The 16,592-nt window shown below is 38.6% G+C and overlaps 1 protein-coding gene across 18 annotated transcripts in view; it reads left to right on the top strand.

The window, feature by feature from the left end:
- Nucleotides 1-16,592, top strand: part of SNAP91 (synaptosome associated protein 91) — a 2,005,574-nt gene that overhangs the window by 1,039,991 nt on the left and 948,991 nt on the right. For all 18 annotated transcript variants that reach the window (XM_044066094.1, XM_044066049.1, XM_044066072.1 and 15 more), the window contains exon 6: nucleotides 6,380-6,491. In XM_044066094.1, the coding sequence (XP_043922029.1) occupies nucleotides 6,380-6,491 (112 nt within the window). The remainder of the gene's footprint in view (nucleotides 1-6,379; nucleotides 6,492-16,592) is intronic.

Raw genomic sequence — 16,592 nt, 5'->3', positions numbered from 1 at the left:
TTAATCAAGACTTTATCCCACTAAGTCACTGCAGTGGCAGGAGGAATGAAATCTGCATTGTTTTTATTAGCTAGGTTGTCAGCTATATTTTTAGAGTTGGAGGGAGTAGTAGTTTTGTTGATAAAATCTGAGTATTGCAGGAAGTTGATTCATAACTTCTAGACATAGTTAAATAATGATTTGTAGTTATCTTTGGATTCAGTGGCTATTTTAAACTTGTAGTCCCCCTTTAGTTCTCTAGTAGTTCTCTTTAGTTCTTTACTAGGGTTCTTAAGAGCTCTTTTAAGGTTAGTAGAGTGGCACTTTTTGTATGCATTAAGAATTTTTTTTATTTTTATTATATCATTTGTTGATTCAATTATCCTACCATGGAGTGTGTGTTTTTTATTACCTAGTATATTTAGTATGCATATGGACTGTCTTTTTAGTACAACTGCTTAGGTGTGAGTAGAAGTCAGAGGCATAGGTGATGGCTTTAACAATCGGGTCATTTGGTCGGGGATTACAATCGAATTTCATTAGGTCATCATTTAATTGAAGGTTTGCTATAGGTTGAACTAAAAATTAATGTCAGTAGAAATGGCAAACAATCAGGACCGGACCATCATTCTCAAACAACTCATGCTTTATTGGCACATAAAAGTTAAAAGTTAAGTGGTTTGGTCTGTTAAAGTCTGAGCTGCTTCCTCCCCTCCAGAGATTGATGACCCTTTAGAATTCCCTCCACTTCACAGGTCTTCCAGACTGGCAAGTTGAGAGTACCCTTTTCCTCCTCTACAAGAACAGATGGTAGAGACAAGGCAGTCCAACCCTCCAAAATGTGGGACCAACAGGGTAAAGATAACTACAACAGCGTCAACAAGAATGGGAAGGGCCTGGGGTGGGATATTAGCTTGGGTGGCTTGAATTACCCAGCCTAATCCAGTATAACCAACTGTTCATGGCCTATAAAATCCTCTACAATCCGGACAGTACTCCTGCACTTAAAAATATTATCAGCCCCTATAACAATCCTAGACCGCTTCAATCCTCTAACAAACTACTTATTCAGACTAGCAAAATTAATAACACAGCCGGTGAGACTCTTTGCAAACTCTGTAAGTAGACCCTGGAACTCTCTTCCAGCTGATATTACCTTACTTTCTGCCTTAGGTCAATTTAAAACTAGACTCAAACAACATTTGGCACTTAACTGGCTATGTCAATGTATCAAGCCTGGCTAACTCTCTCTAGAATGTGTAAAAATATGTTAACCAGTTTACTGTGTAATTTAATTTAATCCTGATTTATGCTTGGGATTAACTCTAACCTGTGGAACTTGTTTAACTTGCTTACTTATGTAATCACTGCAAATAGTCTGTAATATGTAATGCTGGTATTATGTAATGCTGTTTCTGCTTACCCTTGGAGCTTTTCTCCCTGGGCCTCCGTTGAAAGTTGACGTGCATCCAGTCGGACTATCCCGGTCAATAAATGTAAAATAAAATAAAAATAAAATTAACAGGAAACACTAAATGTTATTCAGGTGCATGAAGGTATTCTCTGTTCTTGTAATGGTTTTAATATTTTCAGCTGTAGTAGTTATGAAAGTTTCACCTGTTCACTTCAACCAAGGGGATTGACGTACATACTTGCTAATATGTTTGACTTAGATTGTCTTACAGAATTAAAACTTTTTATGAAAAAAATGTATCTATTTTATTTGATAATAAGAAAGTTTCTAATAATAACATCAAGCAAAAAATGTACATTCAACCCCCTCCTCACACTTTAGTACATCTATTTGAAGAGAGGTGTTGTAAAGATATTTATCAATTTAAGAAGAACTTTTATACTGGTATTAAAAATTTGAGTGTGAAGAAAAAGAGATCTGGCACGATTTGACAACAGATAAAAATTTAAGCATAATGAAACCAGACAAAGGAGGAAGTATTGTCATTATGGACTTACTTGAGTCTAACAGTAGAATGTTTAACATTTTATTTAATACTGAGAATTATATCCCCTTTTATCAGAATGAGATCGACTTGGCTCATAAAAATATTATTTTTTTTTTCTGAAGGACCTTTTATTGGACAAATACTTAACCAAAAGTGAATTTAATTTTTTACTTAATAGTAGACTTTATACACCCACAATCTTTGGCATTCCTAAAGTACAAAACAATTTGCAAAACCTAAGGGTGATAGTAGCTGTACAAGGTTCTAAGACTTATCCACTCTCAGCTTACATTGATAAGACGTTAAAACCTTACATGAAGTTATTTCTCCATTTGATTAAGGACTGATGGGATTTTTTGGGGGAAATTCAAAAATGAGTTTTATAGAGAAGACCTTATTTTCGTCACCATCAGTGTTATAGATTTGTTCACACCCATACTACATGATTCTGGTTTTACTGATCTTTACTCCTGTTAAAGTTTTTTAAATTGCGAAGTTCATTTAATTACCAATTTTGTGGACATCATTTTAATAATAATTGCATTTATTTTGAAGGGGAACTCTCTAAACAAAACAGAGAAGTAGCCGTGGGAGATGTTTGTTCCCTGACATATTTTAACATGGTCATGCTGGCCTGGGTATTGAAATACATTTTCAGCTCAGAATACAGTAAACATTGGAAGTTATATGCCAGATTTTTAGATGGCATTTGTTTATTGTGGACTAGTTCTTTGCAACTGTTGGAAGACTTTTTTTTACTTACATTTAACAGTACAGCTGTCTTTTTAAGATTTATACATCAGTCCTCTAGTGATTCTATCAACTTCCCAGATGTCAATATTACTAAAAATCATGCAATAGACTTCTCGTTTAACGTATACAGGAAGCCCACATTTTCAAATTCTTATCTTGACGATGAAAGTTACCACTCCATCACTCAAAAAAGAGGTGATTTCAGATGATGACACATTTGAGTTAGAATCTGAGTTTTTAACTAGGATGTTCCTGTAGCGGGTTTTCCAGAGAAATTTGTAATATTATAACAGAAGATAAAAGAATGAGGAACTCTAGATTTAAAACACTGTAAAGCACTGAACCTGGCAAAATGTATATGGATGGCTTGGGTTCTAAGCAAGGGAATGGCCTTTATGATTTAGCAATGGCCATGAAACATTTTCCAGACTGTCCCAGAATAAAAAACATCATTAGGAGTAACTGGTCAGTTTTTAAATTTGACCAGGACTTTGTTATTAAATTAGGTGATTATCCAGTGTTTATATACAAAATAGGACAGAATTTCAAAAATCAATTTGAACATGGGAGAAGTACCAACAATAAAAACTCTGTGGAAGTTAAAGTTGGTGCAAGTAAATGTGGTGGATGTAATCAATGTAAATACACTTATACAAATGGTAATATTGCTGTTGTTGATGATCTTGTCAAATTACCAAAGGCTGTAACTGTTTGCCAGGGTGGTAAGTTACAGTAGGAAATGTGAATGTGTGTGTGTGTGTGTGTGTGTGTGTGTGTGTGTGTGTGTGTGTGTGTATGTATATATATATATATATATATATATATATATATATATATATATATATATATATATATATAAACATTATTATGATTTGAAGAAGAATGAAAACCATGCCTGACTTCTGTTTATTTTTCCTTATTAGAGCAAGGTCTGATAAATCCATGGGGAGGACCATGGGAGACATTAATTGAATATAGAGAGCTACAGTGGCAACTGAAACTCAATGCAAGAGTAGTCCCAGTTTGAACAATAATATATCTGTTAATAGTGTTTTTAAATTAAGGGCCATTAAATTATGAATTCACTATACAGTTTAAAATTTGCAAAGAACTCTTTGGTTTATGTTTATTTTACACACATATTGGTCTGTATTTTTAAATACTGTATTAATTTTTTAAGGTTTTTAACTGTTATATTCAATTATTTGATAGAACTAAAATTGATTAAGTATATTTTTAACAATAATATTTCTAATATTTTAAATTTTATAAACATTGACACACACATAGTTTTGGTAGTGCTATCTTTTTAAATTAATTGATACATAAATTAAATGTAATATATTCATGATGATTGCAGAAATTTTATAGATTGATTTTTTTTTTTTTTTTTTTTGCCATGTGACCATTGATTTTCGTATTTAAGATGGTTTGCAAGTTCTGCATTTTAAGTTCTGATAAAATCCTCTCATACTTTAATGGATGAAAGCACTTACGTTTTAGCTTTTTATGTGGCAATAAAACACGAGTTGTTTGAGACTGACATTGGTAGTGTGGTCCTGCTTTGTTTGCCGTTTCTACTGGCATTCATTTTTGGTTTATCTGTGGTTGTATTTGCCTCACTGCTTTTTTTTTTCCTTTGCTGTAAATTATTTATAAAATGTCACTGATTTATGATGTGATTTAACAAGGGATGATGATACCATTGGGGGTATGCAAAATGGAGCTAAATTTGGGAGGACACAGTCAGAAGTGTTGTCACCCCAGGCAGCTTGTTTTCATATTTGTATCCTGGAATTAGTTCCTTAATGTTTAGGAAGTATTTGGCATGTCTACCATTGGCACCCCAGGCAGCTTGTTTTAATATTTGTATCCTGGAATTAGTTCCTTCATGTTTAGGAAGCATTTGGCATGTCTACCATTGGCAGTGTAAGTATGCCAGTTTATTACAGAATAATTAGTCACTCAAAAGGATTTACTGGAATTTCAGCTAGTGTTATGGTAATGGTTATGGTCAGTTGTGGACAGGGAAGGTGATCTGTAACTACCTGTGAAGGGGTAGGGTGGACTTGCTAAGGGCAGTTTAGATTTCTAGGAGGTCAAGATCACAGCTGTGAGGGATCAGGTGAGAGGTAGTAGACTCCTTAACAAATAATGATACTTGTGCTCAGTTGCCATTAGGTTTGAACATGACATAGGAGCTGAGGTTAGGAAAGGATGTAGTACTATCATTACTCAAGAATCCCATCTCGGGAACATAAGGAGATATCCCTCTGTCATCTACAGTTCTCTTGTTCCTTCCCCTTTTCTCTGCATCTTTAGGCTTGTCGTCCGAATCATTTACATTTTCCTAATCTGAGTGGTATTCCTTCCCCTTCTGCTTGGTTTCGAGCTTAGCCTGGGGGAAAAAAAACAGATGGATCAACAAACCAACTCCCCTTTGGCATTTGCCCATTTGAGTGATGATGCTGGCCCTGGATCAGTTACTGTGAAAATTGCTGATCATGCTACATTGTGTTAGTCTGCCTGTGTACCTAATTTACTTATTTATTTTATTTTACATTTGTTTACCGGGGAGGTCCGACTGGACAAAGTTGTGTTTTCAGCAGAGGCCCGAGGAGAAACTCTCTAGAACAGTTGCTAACATACTACACATAAGATATTGTGTGCTGCAGTGGCCTTTCTCAAAAGTGTGCTGTTATTCGAAGTAATACCATGTGTTATAAATTCAAGTGACCAAGTGGCACATTGGCAATTAGCATTTGCTGTTGTAGTAGTCAGAATTTGGTTTCAGATATGTGTTGCACAGGTATAAATTAGAGATGGGGCAGAGGTGATAGAGCAACTGTGAAACTTCTGTCCTTTACGTTGAGGAGATTCTACTGGAAGGCTAAAATGTAGTGGTTTCTGAGACCACTGTCACCTTGCCTGAACATACCCCTCAAAGCATATATAGAAGAAGGTGAAAGACAGAGCACTTGCAGCTCTATCTAACCTGTGGAACCTAGTGACAAACTAGGGTCTATGTACCTTCACCCAGCCCTATGCCCGTGAGGGACAGACAACCACTAACCAATTAGAGAAAAAGAGTAAATAATCTGAATCATGGTTGTTTGGAAAGAACATTGTCCATTTGTTTTCTATTGAGGAGGGGATTAGAAAGCACTAACAATATCCTAAGGACCTTGGGTAAGTCACTTAAAAGGGGGGGGGGGGCAGGTAGCTGTAGAACTTACTGCTGTGCATACCAAAGTCAGCTGTTGTCTTTGATTATATGCAGCTTTTAAACTTAAATACATTAATAGGTACTTGTAAACAGTATTTTTAATATTTTAGGAGGCAATTAGGATCTTAAATGTGGGGTTGGGGTGGGGGCACAGGGATGTGTGGTTTAGAAGGAGCCTGATCTTTCTGTATTCTGTGGGGCAGGGTATTGAAAAGTATGAACGACATCCCTGAGGGCTTAAAGTAAGTTGTTTGGAAGTGGGGTTGAAACAGGAAGTCTGCAAACTTCTTTACTTGTAACTGGAAATATTGCAGCTGTGGAGTCCAAAAATGAGCTCTTGTCATTGCTTGTACTCATTATTTGAAAGATAAAGAATTAAATACATAACTAATAAGTATCTGTTTATATTTTTGGTGAAGACTGAAAAGACTACTAAACATTTTTTTTCCTTTTACTGCAGATTCATCCAAACGAGCTGACAAATGGTGTTATCAACGCTGCTTTCATGTTACTTTTTAAGGATCTAATCAAACTCTTTGCTTGCTATAATGATGGAATTATTAATTTATTAGGTAAGTAGAGCAATCTTTAGCATTGTATAATTTATACTGATTTCAAGGAATGCAAAACAGACGGATTGCATAGATTGTTGTGTAACTCTATTTTATTTTTGTATTCTGAGTTCACATTTATGCACATACACAAACACCTATGATATCCATAAAAAGGAAAGGTTTTACCTTCTTTGAAGCAGGACTCTGCTTAGTCTTCAAGAAGTCGTACATTGGTGGGACACGCAAACATTCCCCGCAGTGAAAGGAGTATTCTGTAGTTAGAGAGGTGCTGGGTAGTGAGAACTCTGTGAGAAGCAAGTGTAGAAGCCGAGGCACTGGAGAAAAAAGCAGAAGGAAAACAGAGAGGGGCATCACCAAATAAACATGATACGACAGACAAAAAATGAGTTAGACTTTGCAACAAAGAAAGGCAGTAAGGATAAAAAGAAATTATATAGCAGAAGCCACATATGCAAAAAGAAGTTCGCCTTGAGCACACGAGAATATAATCAAGGTTGTGGAAGATGTATGGTAGTATAACAATAATTGTCAGAAATATGCGCATCGATGGAAGACTGGTAGATGTAACAGGCAGGGAAGATTTCTTTCTTGAGGTTTTGTGAAGTTAAAGAAGTGTTGATTTCTGTCCTAAGCTGATGATGTTCAGTAGGACTACATTATATTCTGACAATATTATTTTGTTAAATGCTGGATGTTCAGTACAACTTTGGTATAAGGAAGCAGGTAGTCACAGTAAATACGTGTAGTAAGATTTATACTGTGTATGTTTCATATGTCACAACATTAATCTTATTTTGATGTACTGGTTCCATAGTGTGAAAAAGAAAGCCTTGGTCTTGCCAAAGTTTCAGTAGTGGAAATGCTTGGGGAGAGATGAGCATAGGCAGAAAATGCTGGCTTTTGTTATTTTAGAGAGGGGAAGTTTGCTAAAAAGTATTACAGGAGTGCCACCTGGGAGAAGACCCTGAAGTGCATTGCTGTGCATAAGGACTTGATAGTGAGAGCTCAGCCAAGTAGTGCCTACAGTCCAGGTGGTTTTAGCAAGTGTGTTGAACCATGTAGTTATCCAGGATAAACTTAGCAGGTATTGCATCGTGCTTGCTGACCATTATGAGGAGGGCAAAGACTTAACTTTCAAAATGCTAGTATTAACTGAGGGTAATGCTACATTATAAATACCCCATCTTTCTTGCTTGACTTATGGAATGTGAGTCCTGTGCTGCCAGATTCCTTTCTCTGAAGGGGCAGCTCTAGTTCTGAGAACAAGCTGAACCTTTGGGCTGGAGGTAGGTAGGGGCTGTTGTAGAACATGGCTTATGGCTCTGAATTGCTCTGTCCAGTGGGTGGAACATTGTTACAGCCTTGTTTTACTGTTTCTTGTGGCTTTTCTTTAATTCTTGAGCTTCAAAGTATGCATCATTTAGCGACTGTACTGTATGTATATGCTGAAGTTAAGGACCAAGACTCCCATGATCTTCAGTTCTTTCTAGCCACCCACACAAATGGATATTTAGCTTAAGTGCTTGGAAAGTTACCATAGTCCAAAACCTTCCAACTAGATATGTTGTCATCATGTGAAGAATCAGGGCTCTCAGAATAATTGCTTCTTATCTATAACCAGAGCAATATTTTCAACAGCTGTTAGGAGTGCTACTGTTATCAACCTGGGACTTGCTAACATTGAAGACAGGTTTCATCATTTTACTGTTATCAACCTGGGACTTGCTAACATTGAAGACAGGTTTCATCATTTTACAGAACTTAGCAGTGCAGGATCCAGCAGCTGATCTGCCAGACCACTTGTATCACCAGCTAGGAGCATGAAAGGCAGAACTTATCAGCCAGGAGAATGAAGGTTAGAACACAAGAGACTGAAAACTGAGAAATAAGACTTGATTCTGCTCATAAAGAACACTACACCTCTGATGACTTCTAGTTTTTCACCTATAGGGTTTTTGTCTTTTATCAGGAGGTCATTCCTCCAACCCTCATCTGTGGATGGGTGCAAGGGTGATTGGACAGACACTAATTAGCACCACCTCTTTTGGTAAAAAGGCTTAATCTTCATGTGCTTCCTCCTCTCAGTTACATGGATAAGCTGATGTATCACAGTAAACCTTTGTTTCTACTGCATGTTCCTGGCTCTGATTTTGAGTCAAGTGCAGTGGTGTCCTTTGTCTCTCCTTGGCGGCTGTTCATTCACTTGTAAGTCCAGAGTCCGTTCCCACAAGCTTTTCCTGTACAGTTATCTGGCCTCAACTTTTTTTTATCCTGCTGCTAGACTTAGCCTATACAGTGCGTGGTGGAAGATGGCTAAACAGGTGTAAGAGATTACACTTTAACACTTAGATTTGTTGCTGGCAGTAGACCATCTGCTGCAACTTCTTTTCATGCCTGCCACTTTTCCTGGTATATGTCTTTCTACTGTGAGTCTGATTGATATAAATTGTTGCATTGGCCAGTTATGTGGTCTTTGTTATCCCTCCACTTTTAACAAGAGAGGACCACAAGAAGTGTCCAGCATGCACTAACCAGAAGAAACTGTCTTCTCCTCCTTAGTGTCTCAACTGTGGCTGAGTCTGAAGTAGTAGATATCCCAGAAAGAGTAGTGGATTAGGACAGTGAATCATTCCCTCTGTTTCTTCCCTGCTAAGAATTTTTCCTTTGGAGAATTCCAAACGATCATGGAATCTGTATTAGAACAACCTTTTCTCTCTTGTTTTTCTCCTCAGAAGCCTTTTTGTGTGTATTTGGAAAAGAAAACTTTAACTCCTGATTTGTTTCTCCTTTGGAGTCTGTTATCAGAAATGCCATACTTGCTGCTTGGAAGCACCTGGATATGTAGCCTTCAGCACCTAAGAAGGCTGACCAATTGTACAGGTTACTTTCCCAGAAGTCCTCAAGTAGACATTTCTTCATACATAACATTCAATATTAAGAATTGTGCATTATTTTTTCTGCTGTATGTAGGACTCAGTAGCCTCTACATTTAGCCATTTTGCCTAAAGGCTGTAGACAGTTTGAGCAGCATACTCTTTTTTTTTTTTTTTTTTTTTTTTTATATACTGGGTCTGTGGGATTTTCATTATTAATATGATGCCTAAATTTCTTTTATTGAACAAGCTGTTAAAAAGCTATCGAGTCCTCTTAAGTCCAAGGAGTGAAAGTTCTGACATAACTCATTAAAATACATTTTCATTAGAGTTCAGTATAGCTGGAGTACAGGTGCATTGACCATGACAGTGGGCACTGGATCCTCCCTTTGCAAGGTAGTTTTGTACAGATTCCCCACATTTCACAGGTAGCAATGCCACGCTATCCTGATCACTCACTTCAGGAGTGAAATTCTGTTTGGTGAGCCCTCTCAGGAGATAGTGCAGGATCTTCAGAACAGATGGAAACCTCTTTCTGCTGGTGGTGATGTATATAATTCTCGCCAGATTCCTTCATCATTAGACATTATCAGCTGCTGTTTTGGAGGAAAAAAGGTAGTCAGACATTAAAGGATCCCTGCAAACCACCAGACCCTCTTGTACACCTCCCTTTTTTCATTAATGTCCCCCAGAAGAACCTTAGCCAAGTTTGATCATAAGAAATCTTCAGTATTTTCCTTAGAACAGTCTAGTGAGAAGACAGTTCTGTTAATTCATTCCAGTTTTGAAAGTAGTCAAGGTAGCCAGTTGGCTGCTGAATTACACACATTTATGAGTGTCTTGTCCCACTCCAATTATGCCATCATCTAGCTTATCAGTCAGTTGCCATTTCAAGATTTCTGTTATCAGAGGGAAGCAGATGCTGTCCTACATTGGAAAAGGAGATTCTGCTTCCATCATTTCCTGATCACAAAGATGTTGTGGGGTCCTGAGCAGTTCTGGATTAGTTGGGTGAGGTTTCATGCTGTTAATTCTCAAGCAATTGAGCAGATCTTTAGCACAACATCAGTAAATTTGATAAATGCCTGTTGATAAGTCATTTTGTGGGGGGGACATATGTGAGGTAACAGCTTGCTGTGTGTAAACAGTATGTTTAGTACAGAATGCTTCTAGTTAGTATTTTCTTTGCTACTGTGGGTTTTAATACTGCCTTGGTCTTACCAAGGTATTAACATTAACAGCAGTGGCCTTACAGTAGTGAAACTTTCTGGTATTTCCCATATATGAACAACTTGTTGCTGGTGGCCCCAGCTCAGGATTTTGTGGTGTGGTACTAATAAGGGTTTGTCCATTCCTGCAGTTACTTGGAGTTACCATCATGTAGAAAATGCCCTCCCTGCAGGAGATTTCATTTGTAGAAGTGATTCTGTACTCTAGCTATCACCATATCTTCTCCCCTTCTGAAAGAACCCATGAGCTTAGGGCTGTGGCCTTCTGGGCTGCATACCAAAATCAAATTCGCCTCTTTTTTTTCTGATACTCCTCCTTGGACTTGTGGCAGTAACATTGCTGACAGTATCTGTATCCCAACTTTATAGCCATCTTCTGCACTGGATGATGTGCAGCTAGTGGGTTTCCAAGTTAGCATTCCCTGTCTATAATCATGTGCTTGTTTGGCCTCATGTTATTGCTTTCTGGGTTGATGAGTCTCAACATGCAACTTGTATATGGATTTTCCTATTTATTATCATCTTCTTGAATTATTACCTCTATTAGCTGCATCATTTAAGAGAAGGGAGCCCACTTTGAGTCTGACCTTGCTCATGACTGCTGTAGTTGGAGGGAATACTTCTCTACATAAATTTCTATATCTGAGGTCTTTGTTCCTAGCCTTTTAGGCATTGTAGTTTGTAATGAAACCAAGTCATTTCCTGATGAAATTGGAAAATTGGGCAGTGGCTTGGTATCTGAACACAGTTGGGATGAATTTCTTCTCTCTGCAAGGAAGCATTTTATGCATGGAAGGGAGCCACCAACAAGGACATCTGCTTTTTGGAGGTCCACTTCCCAGTGGATTTTAATGCCCTGGCAAACAATCGGAGTCACTGCTAACATTTCCTGATGAAACTTTAATTTCAGAATGAATGTGTTTGGGTCATCTTATAGGTTCATAAATTCATGAAAGATTACTAGGTTAACAGCTAAAGAGCCTTTACAAGCCTAGCCAGTTTTACTCATATTTGACCCAATTTTCGATTCCTAGGGGAAGGTTAACAAGGGTCAGCAAACTGGGTTTTGACTATTTTTACAGACTGCCTCTGTCCATAAGGGACATGGGCACCACCCCAGGAGTGGATTTGCGATTTCCCATCCATCGGTCCAGATTGCACTTAAAGATGGTGAAGGAAAAACTCTGTTTTATATAAATAGGAGGCCTATTCCAGAGGAGGGGCAGTTTCTGGGGCACATATCAGTCTCTCCAGCATATTCTATTCATGTCAGAGATCAGGTCAAGATCTTTGGAGTGGGTAGCTCACATGCAGTTAGTTTTGTGAATATGGAACATTTCCATCAGGGCTGGGACAGAGACTGCCTTGTAGGTCAAACAAAGATCAGCCCTTGGTAACTGGTAGGAAACTGAATACAGTGATAGAACTTTTAATCAGTCCAGATATGACATGTTGGTTATACCTTGTATTTTTTGATGAGAAACCTCTTGAGGATGGTTCAGCTGTTGCAAGTGGTCTGATGAGAGCTGCGTACAGTGGTACTACGACGTCCTTAGATCTGGATGCCATGCCTTTACTTATAAGCTGAGCCACATAGAAGAATTTCCTCACCACCATGGACACATGGTGGTCAAAGTTCAAATTACCAAAGAGTAGTATTATGTACTTCTTCAGATTTAGTCTGAGGCCATGGCTCTGACACCAATCATTAGTCTGTGTCAGACCTTTCTGTAGGATATCAACATCATTTGGAGAGACTATGATTGCCCCCAACTTGCAGTCATCAGCAAACTTGATCAGCCAAATGCCGTCTACATCTGCCTTGACATCTGAGAGGTATATTCTAAACAGGAGGAGCCCTGAATCCTGTGGTACTCCATTGGTGGCTGGCTTCTTGCTGGATGTGGATTCCTTCACTCTAACAACACATGTCCTAACCATGAAACATTTGGCTAGTCATGTGGTGACGTAGAGGCTTATACCCAATTTTGTGAATTTATCTATAATACCTGAGGTGGGGCATTGTGTCAGGTGCCTTGTCAGATCAAGGTAGGTGGTATGCACTTACCTTACCTTCATCCATGGCCTTGGTGACCTTTGCAAAGCAGTCCACCAAACTGAGCAGGCAGGACCTGCCATTTACGAAACTGAACTGGGTTGGGTCTAGAAACTGAAGATTTCCTATGAAGTTGTTAATCAGGTCCATGATTATCCTTTCCATAGCCTAGCATTTGAGGTTAGTCAGTTGATGGTCCTCCCTTGTGCAGAGGGATGACTGCTGCTGTCCTCCACTCTACTGGGGCAAAGCTTCTTTGGGAACTGTGATTACATAACGATCGGACTATTATTTATATTTATTTATTTAACATTTGTTTGCCTGGATAGTCCGACTAGGCAACAAGTGTCTGTTTTCAGCGGAGTCCTGGGGAGAAAAACTCCATAAGTTTACAGAGAGAAGAAAAATTTACAGAAGAGATATTACAGAGTAGTACCATACAGATTGTAGACTTTACATCCGTTACTATACAATAAGAGGATATTCCCCCTTTTGGTTGAAAATACAAGTGTACAGAACCTGGTAAAGCATTGCAAGATATTTCACAAATGAATAAGAGTATATAAATGTTTAAGTTTTCCATATGTAGATTCAAGCAAATATACATGTTAGGGTATACATACATATATATACACATATGGGAACACTTCACATAATCGAATGACTGAAATCTCGAATTTCATATGGTTGAGACCATATGATCGAGATTTTAGTAAATCGAATGTGTGTAGTGTTCAGAAATAAGAATTTACTTACCTTAATACATTACGTGCACACAGAGACAAGTGTTGTTGTACGCTCTGTGTACGTAATGTTTTGTTTTGCTGTGTTGGCAGAAAATAAGAAATCTCCCGTTTTGCGCTTCCGCATATAGTGCAAGACGGGAGATTTCCCATCTCCCCACTGTAGCGCGATCTTGGAGTTGGTATATTTAAGTAGGGGGGGTGTGGGGGGCACAGCCCCCCACATGGGGGGTGCAGGGGGGCGAAGCCCCCCTGCAAAAGTGAAGTTTGTGTTTTTTTTTTGGTTTCGCTTCAGAAGTTCGACTTTCCGAAACTCGAGCTTTTGGTTTCGGTTATTTGCAGTTCGAGATTTTGGCAATTCGATCTTCTGAAGTGAATTCACACACACACACACACACACATATATATATATATATATATATATATATATATATATGTGTGTGTGTGTATATATATATATATATATATATATATATATATATATATATATATATATATATACACACACACACACACACACACACACACACACACACACTCATATATAGGTTATTGCTCACACATGGATAGGTATAGTTATATGGTGTTGTTTGTTGCCCAGGACAGATAGGGTGTAGAAATGGTAAGTGGACGAAGCTTCAGGGGGTTAATTACAGTTGCATGGATGGTTGGTGAAGAGGTATGTTTTAAGTAGGCTTTTGAAGGAGGGTGCGGAGTTTTGTCATCTGAGGTCAGGGGGAAGGTTATTCCATATTTTTTGCTATTCCATGGGCAAATAGTGATTGCCTGGAGTTGTTTTTGCAGGTGATGGATTTCGATTGAGACTTTGTTGGAGGACTTAAGTTGTCTATTTGAATTGTAGAAGCTCGGCATGCCAGTCAGGTTGGGGGTTTTCTTGGGATAGTACAGAATTAGATGAGCTAGGCTGAGTTAATGGTACCTTAATAGGTTTGGAAATTCAAGCCAGTGCAAGGCTTGTAGAGACTAGGTCTGCTAGGTCATGTTTCAAGCTGTTTAACAGGCACCCTGGGATTCTGTCAGGGCCTATTGATGCGGTGTTTCTAGCTTTGGAGAGTGCAGTGACAACCTGTTCTTTTGTGGTAAAAGGCAAAGGAATGGTAGGGGCTATTGTATAGGGCATGACTGTATGTGTTTGGGTGAAACTTGAGCTGAATTTATTGGCCAGCAAGTTTGCTATTTATTTTGGCTTAGTATAGGTAGTGCCATCTACAGCCAGCTCAGCACATTGTTGAGCATATCCCTTAAGATTTCAGCGTTGTGGTTTTCCTTTGCTTGGGAGGCTATTTTAGTCTCGTGTTTTGAACACTTGATTAGTTCCCTGATTTGCTTGTTGAGACTAATGAGGGATTTTTTTTTTCCTTTGTTGTGCTCCCTCCCACTTACTTCTAGACAGGAATGTATTCCTTCTGTTGTATACTGTATTTATTGCCAGGGTTAGGGGAGATTTAAAATTACCTATGCTATCAATTAGTAGGAGGTAATTTGCCTTGGAAAAATTATTTTGGGTTTTAAGGTTTGATGGGGGTATTACAGTTACATTTATTTCAAAGGAGACTGATTTATGATCCGATCTTACCAATGAGGACATTATGCTTTTGGGGGGGGGGGATTGCAGTGCTTCCCCATGCTTGTGAGTACTGTGTTAAGGATATTTGAGCCCCTAGTAGAGGAGTGCAGACCAAATGTTCCAGAACATTTGTATCGACAAAGTCCAGGTATCTCTGAGCCTGCATATTAATACTCGTATATGTTTCCCACTTTATGGAGGGGTAGTTAAAATCACCCATGAGTAGTATGTTGGATTGAATGGTAAGTAATTCTAGTGACTTTGGGTATGCTGCGTGGTTGTCATGGTTTATGGTTGTGGACCTGTAGCTAGCAATGATATGGTGGGGGATTTTGCCTTTGGTCAGCTGGACATGGAGTAGCTCAAATGAATCATCCTGCTTGACCAATCTAGAGATGTGATTGCTTTTTGTGTAAATGGAAACACCTCCCCCTTTCATTTTTTTCCTTCTCAGAGGGTGGTCTGAATTTGTGATAGGCATTGTAGCCTTGCACTCTTAGGGTGCTTTTCACAGCCTTGAACCACGTCTCTGGAACTGCAAGATGTCAACATTCTCCAGGGCAAGGAGAGTTTCCAGGGAGCGCAGTTTCTTGTTAAGACTCCTAGCACTGAGCAGTAGTACTCTCAGCTTGACATAAGAAGAATTTGTTACATTGGTATGTCTTTTGGTTTGACACTGCCTAAAAAAGGCACTATGGTGTTGTCTAATGCCTTGGCCAGTATTTGAAAGCCTAGCAGCAACAGGTATAGACCATTTCTGGCAAAGCAGTGTGGTCTGTTGATCATATTGTCTCAAGCTGACAAATAATGGATCCCCTTGGAATGACACTAGTAACTAAGCCAATTATCTTAGAGAGGTGGAATAACTCAAGACCAATCTTGTCACTGAGTATAGAACTTAGTGGTATCCAAATTATGCTTTCTTCAGTAGGTTGGGACAGTGGGTGGTAGATGTGGTCTCAGTAGAATGAGAGGTTCTTGTAGCTCTTAATTTCATTCCCCTGATCCATTGCCTACAATTGAAGTTGTATATGGAAAGATCAAGGTTCATTCTCTTTGCCCAGTGGTAGTCTGGAAGAACTTTGTTCTGATATTGTCCTCTTCAGAGATAATTCCAGTCAGTGTGGTGGGACTCTGGCACTGTCAATGATGCCCTCTTTTCCCTCCATGGCTGATACAGTAGTTCCTCATTAGTTACTTGTTCTTTTAAGTGAGATCCAAGGGTGTTAAAGGCTGCAGAAAGCCTAATGCATATGTGACATAGAAAGCCAGGTGGAAATGATTCTTTGTGTAGGCAAAGAGATATTTTCTTCATCTTCAGTCTGTCAGTATCCAGATGTGCTTGCTGTGTCTCCTGCACATTTTTTTTATCTCACCTGCATTTATTTCAGTATCAGATATCAGCAGTCTTGCTGCAATGGTGATTTGGTGAATGGCTAGACTCCAATCCAACAAAGACTGGCTAAGCCATTTCTGAAAGAGATCCTTGGATCTGGCCCTCCTAGTGAATAGTGTCTCAGAATGAAACTTGAATTTTTCACTCAAATAACTGGCTTGCTCAGTGGGCCTGAGGTTTTTTTTCCAGAGACATATTCTTCCTTGTGGATAT

Source organism: Protopterus annectens, chromosome 1.part0 (genome assembly GCF_019279795.1).
Source record: "Protopterus annectens isolate FY-2018-M chromosome 1.part0, PAN1.0, whole genome shotgun sequence".
NCBI classification, from domain to species: domain Eukaryota; kingdom Metazoa; phylum Chordata; order Ceratodontiformes; family Protopteridae; genus Protopterus; species Protopterus annectens.
This window is presented reverse-complemented; position numbering and strand designations above follow the sequence as displayed.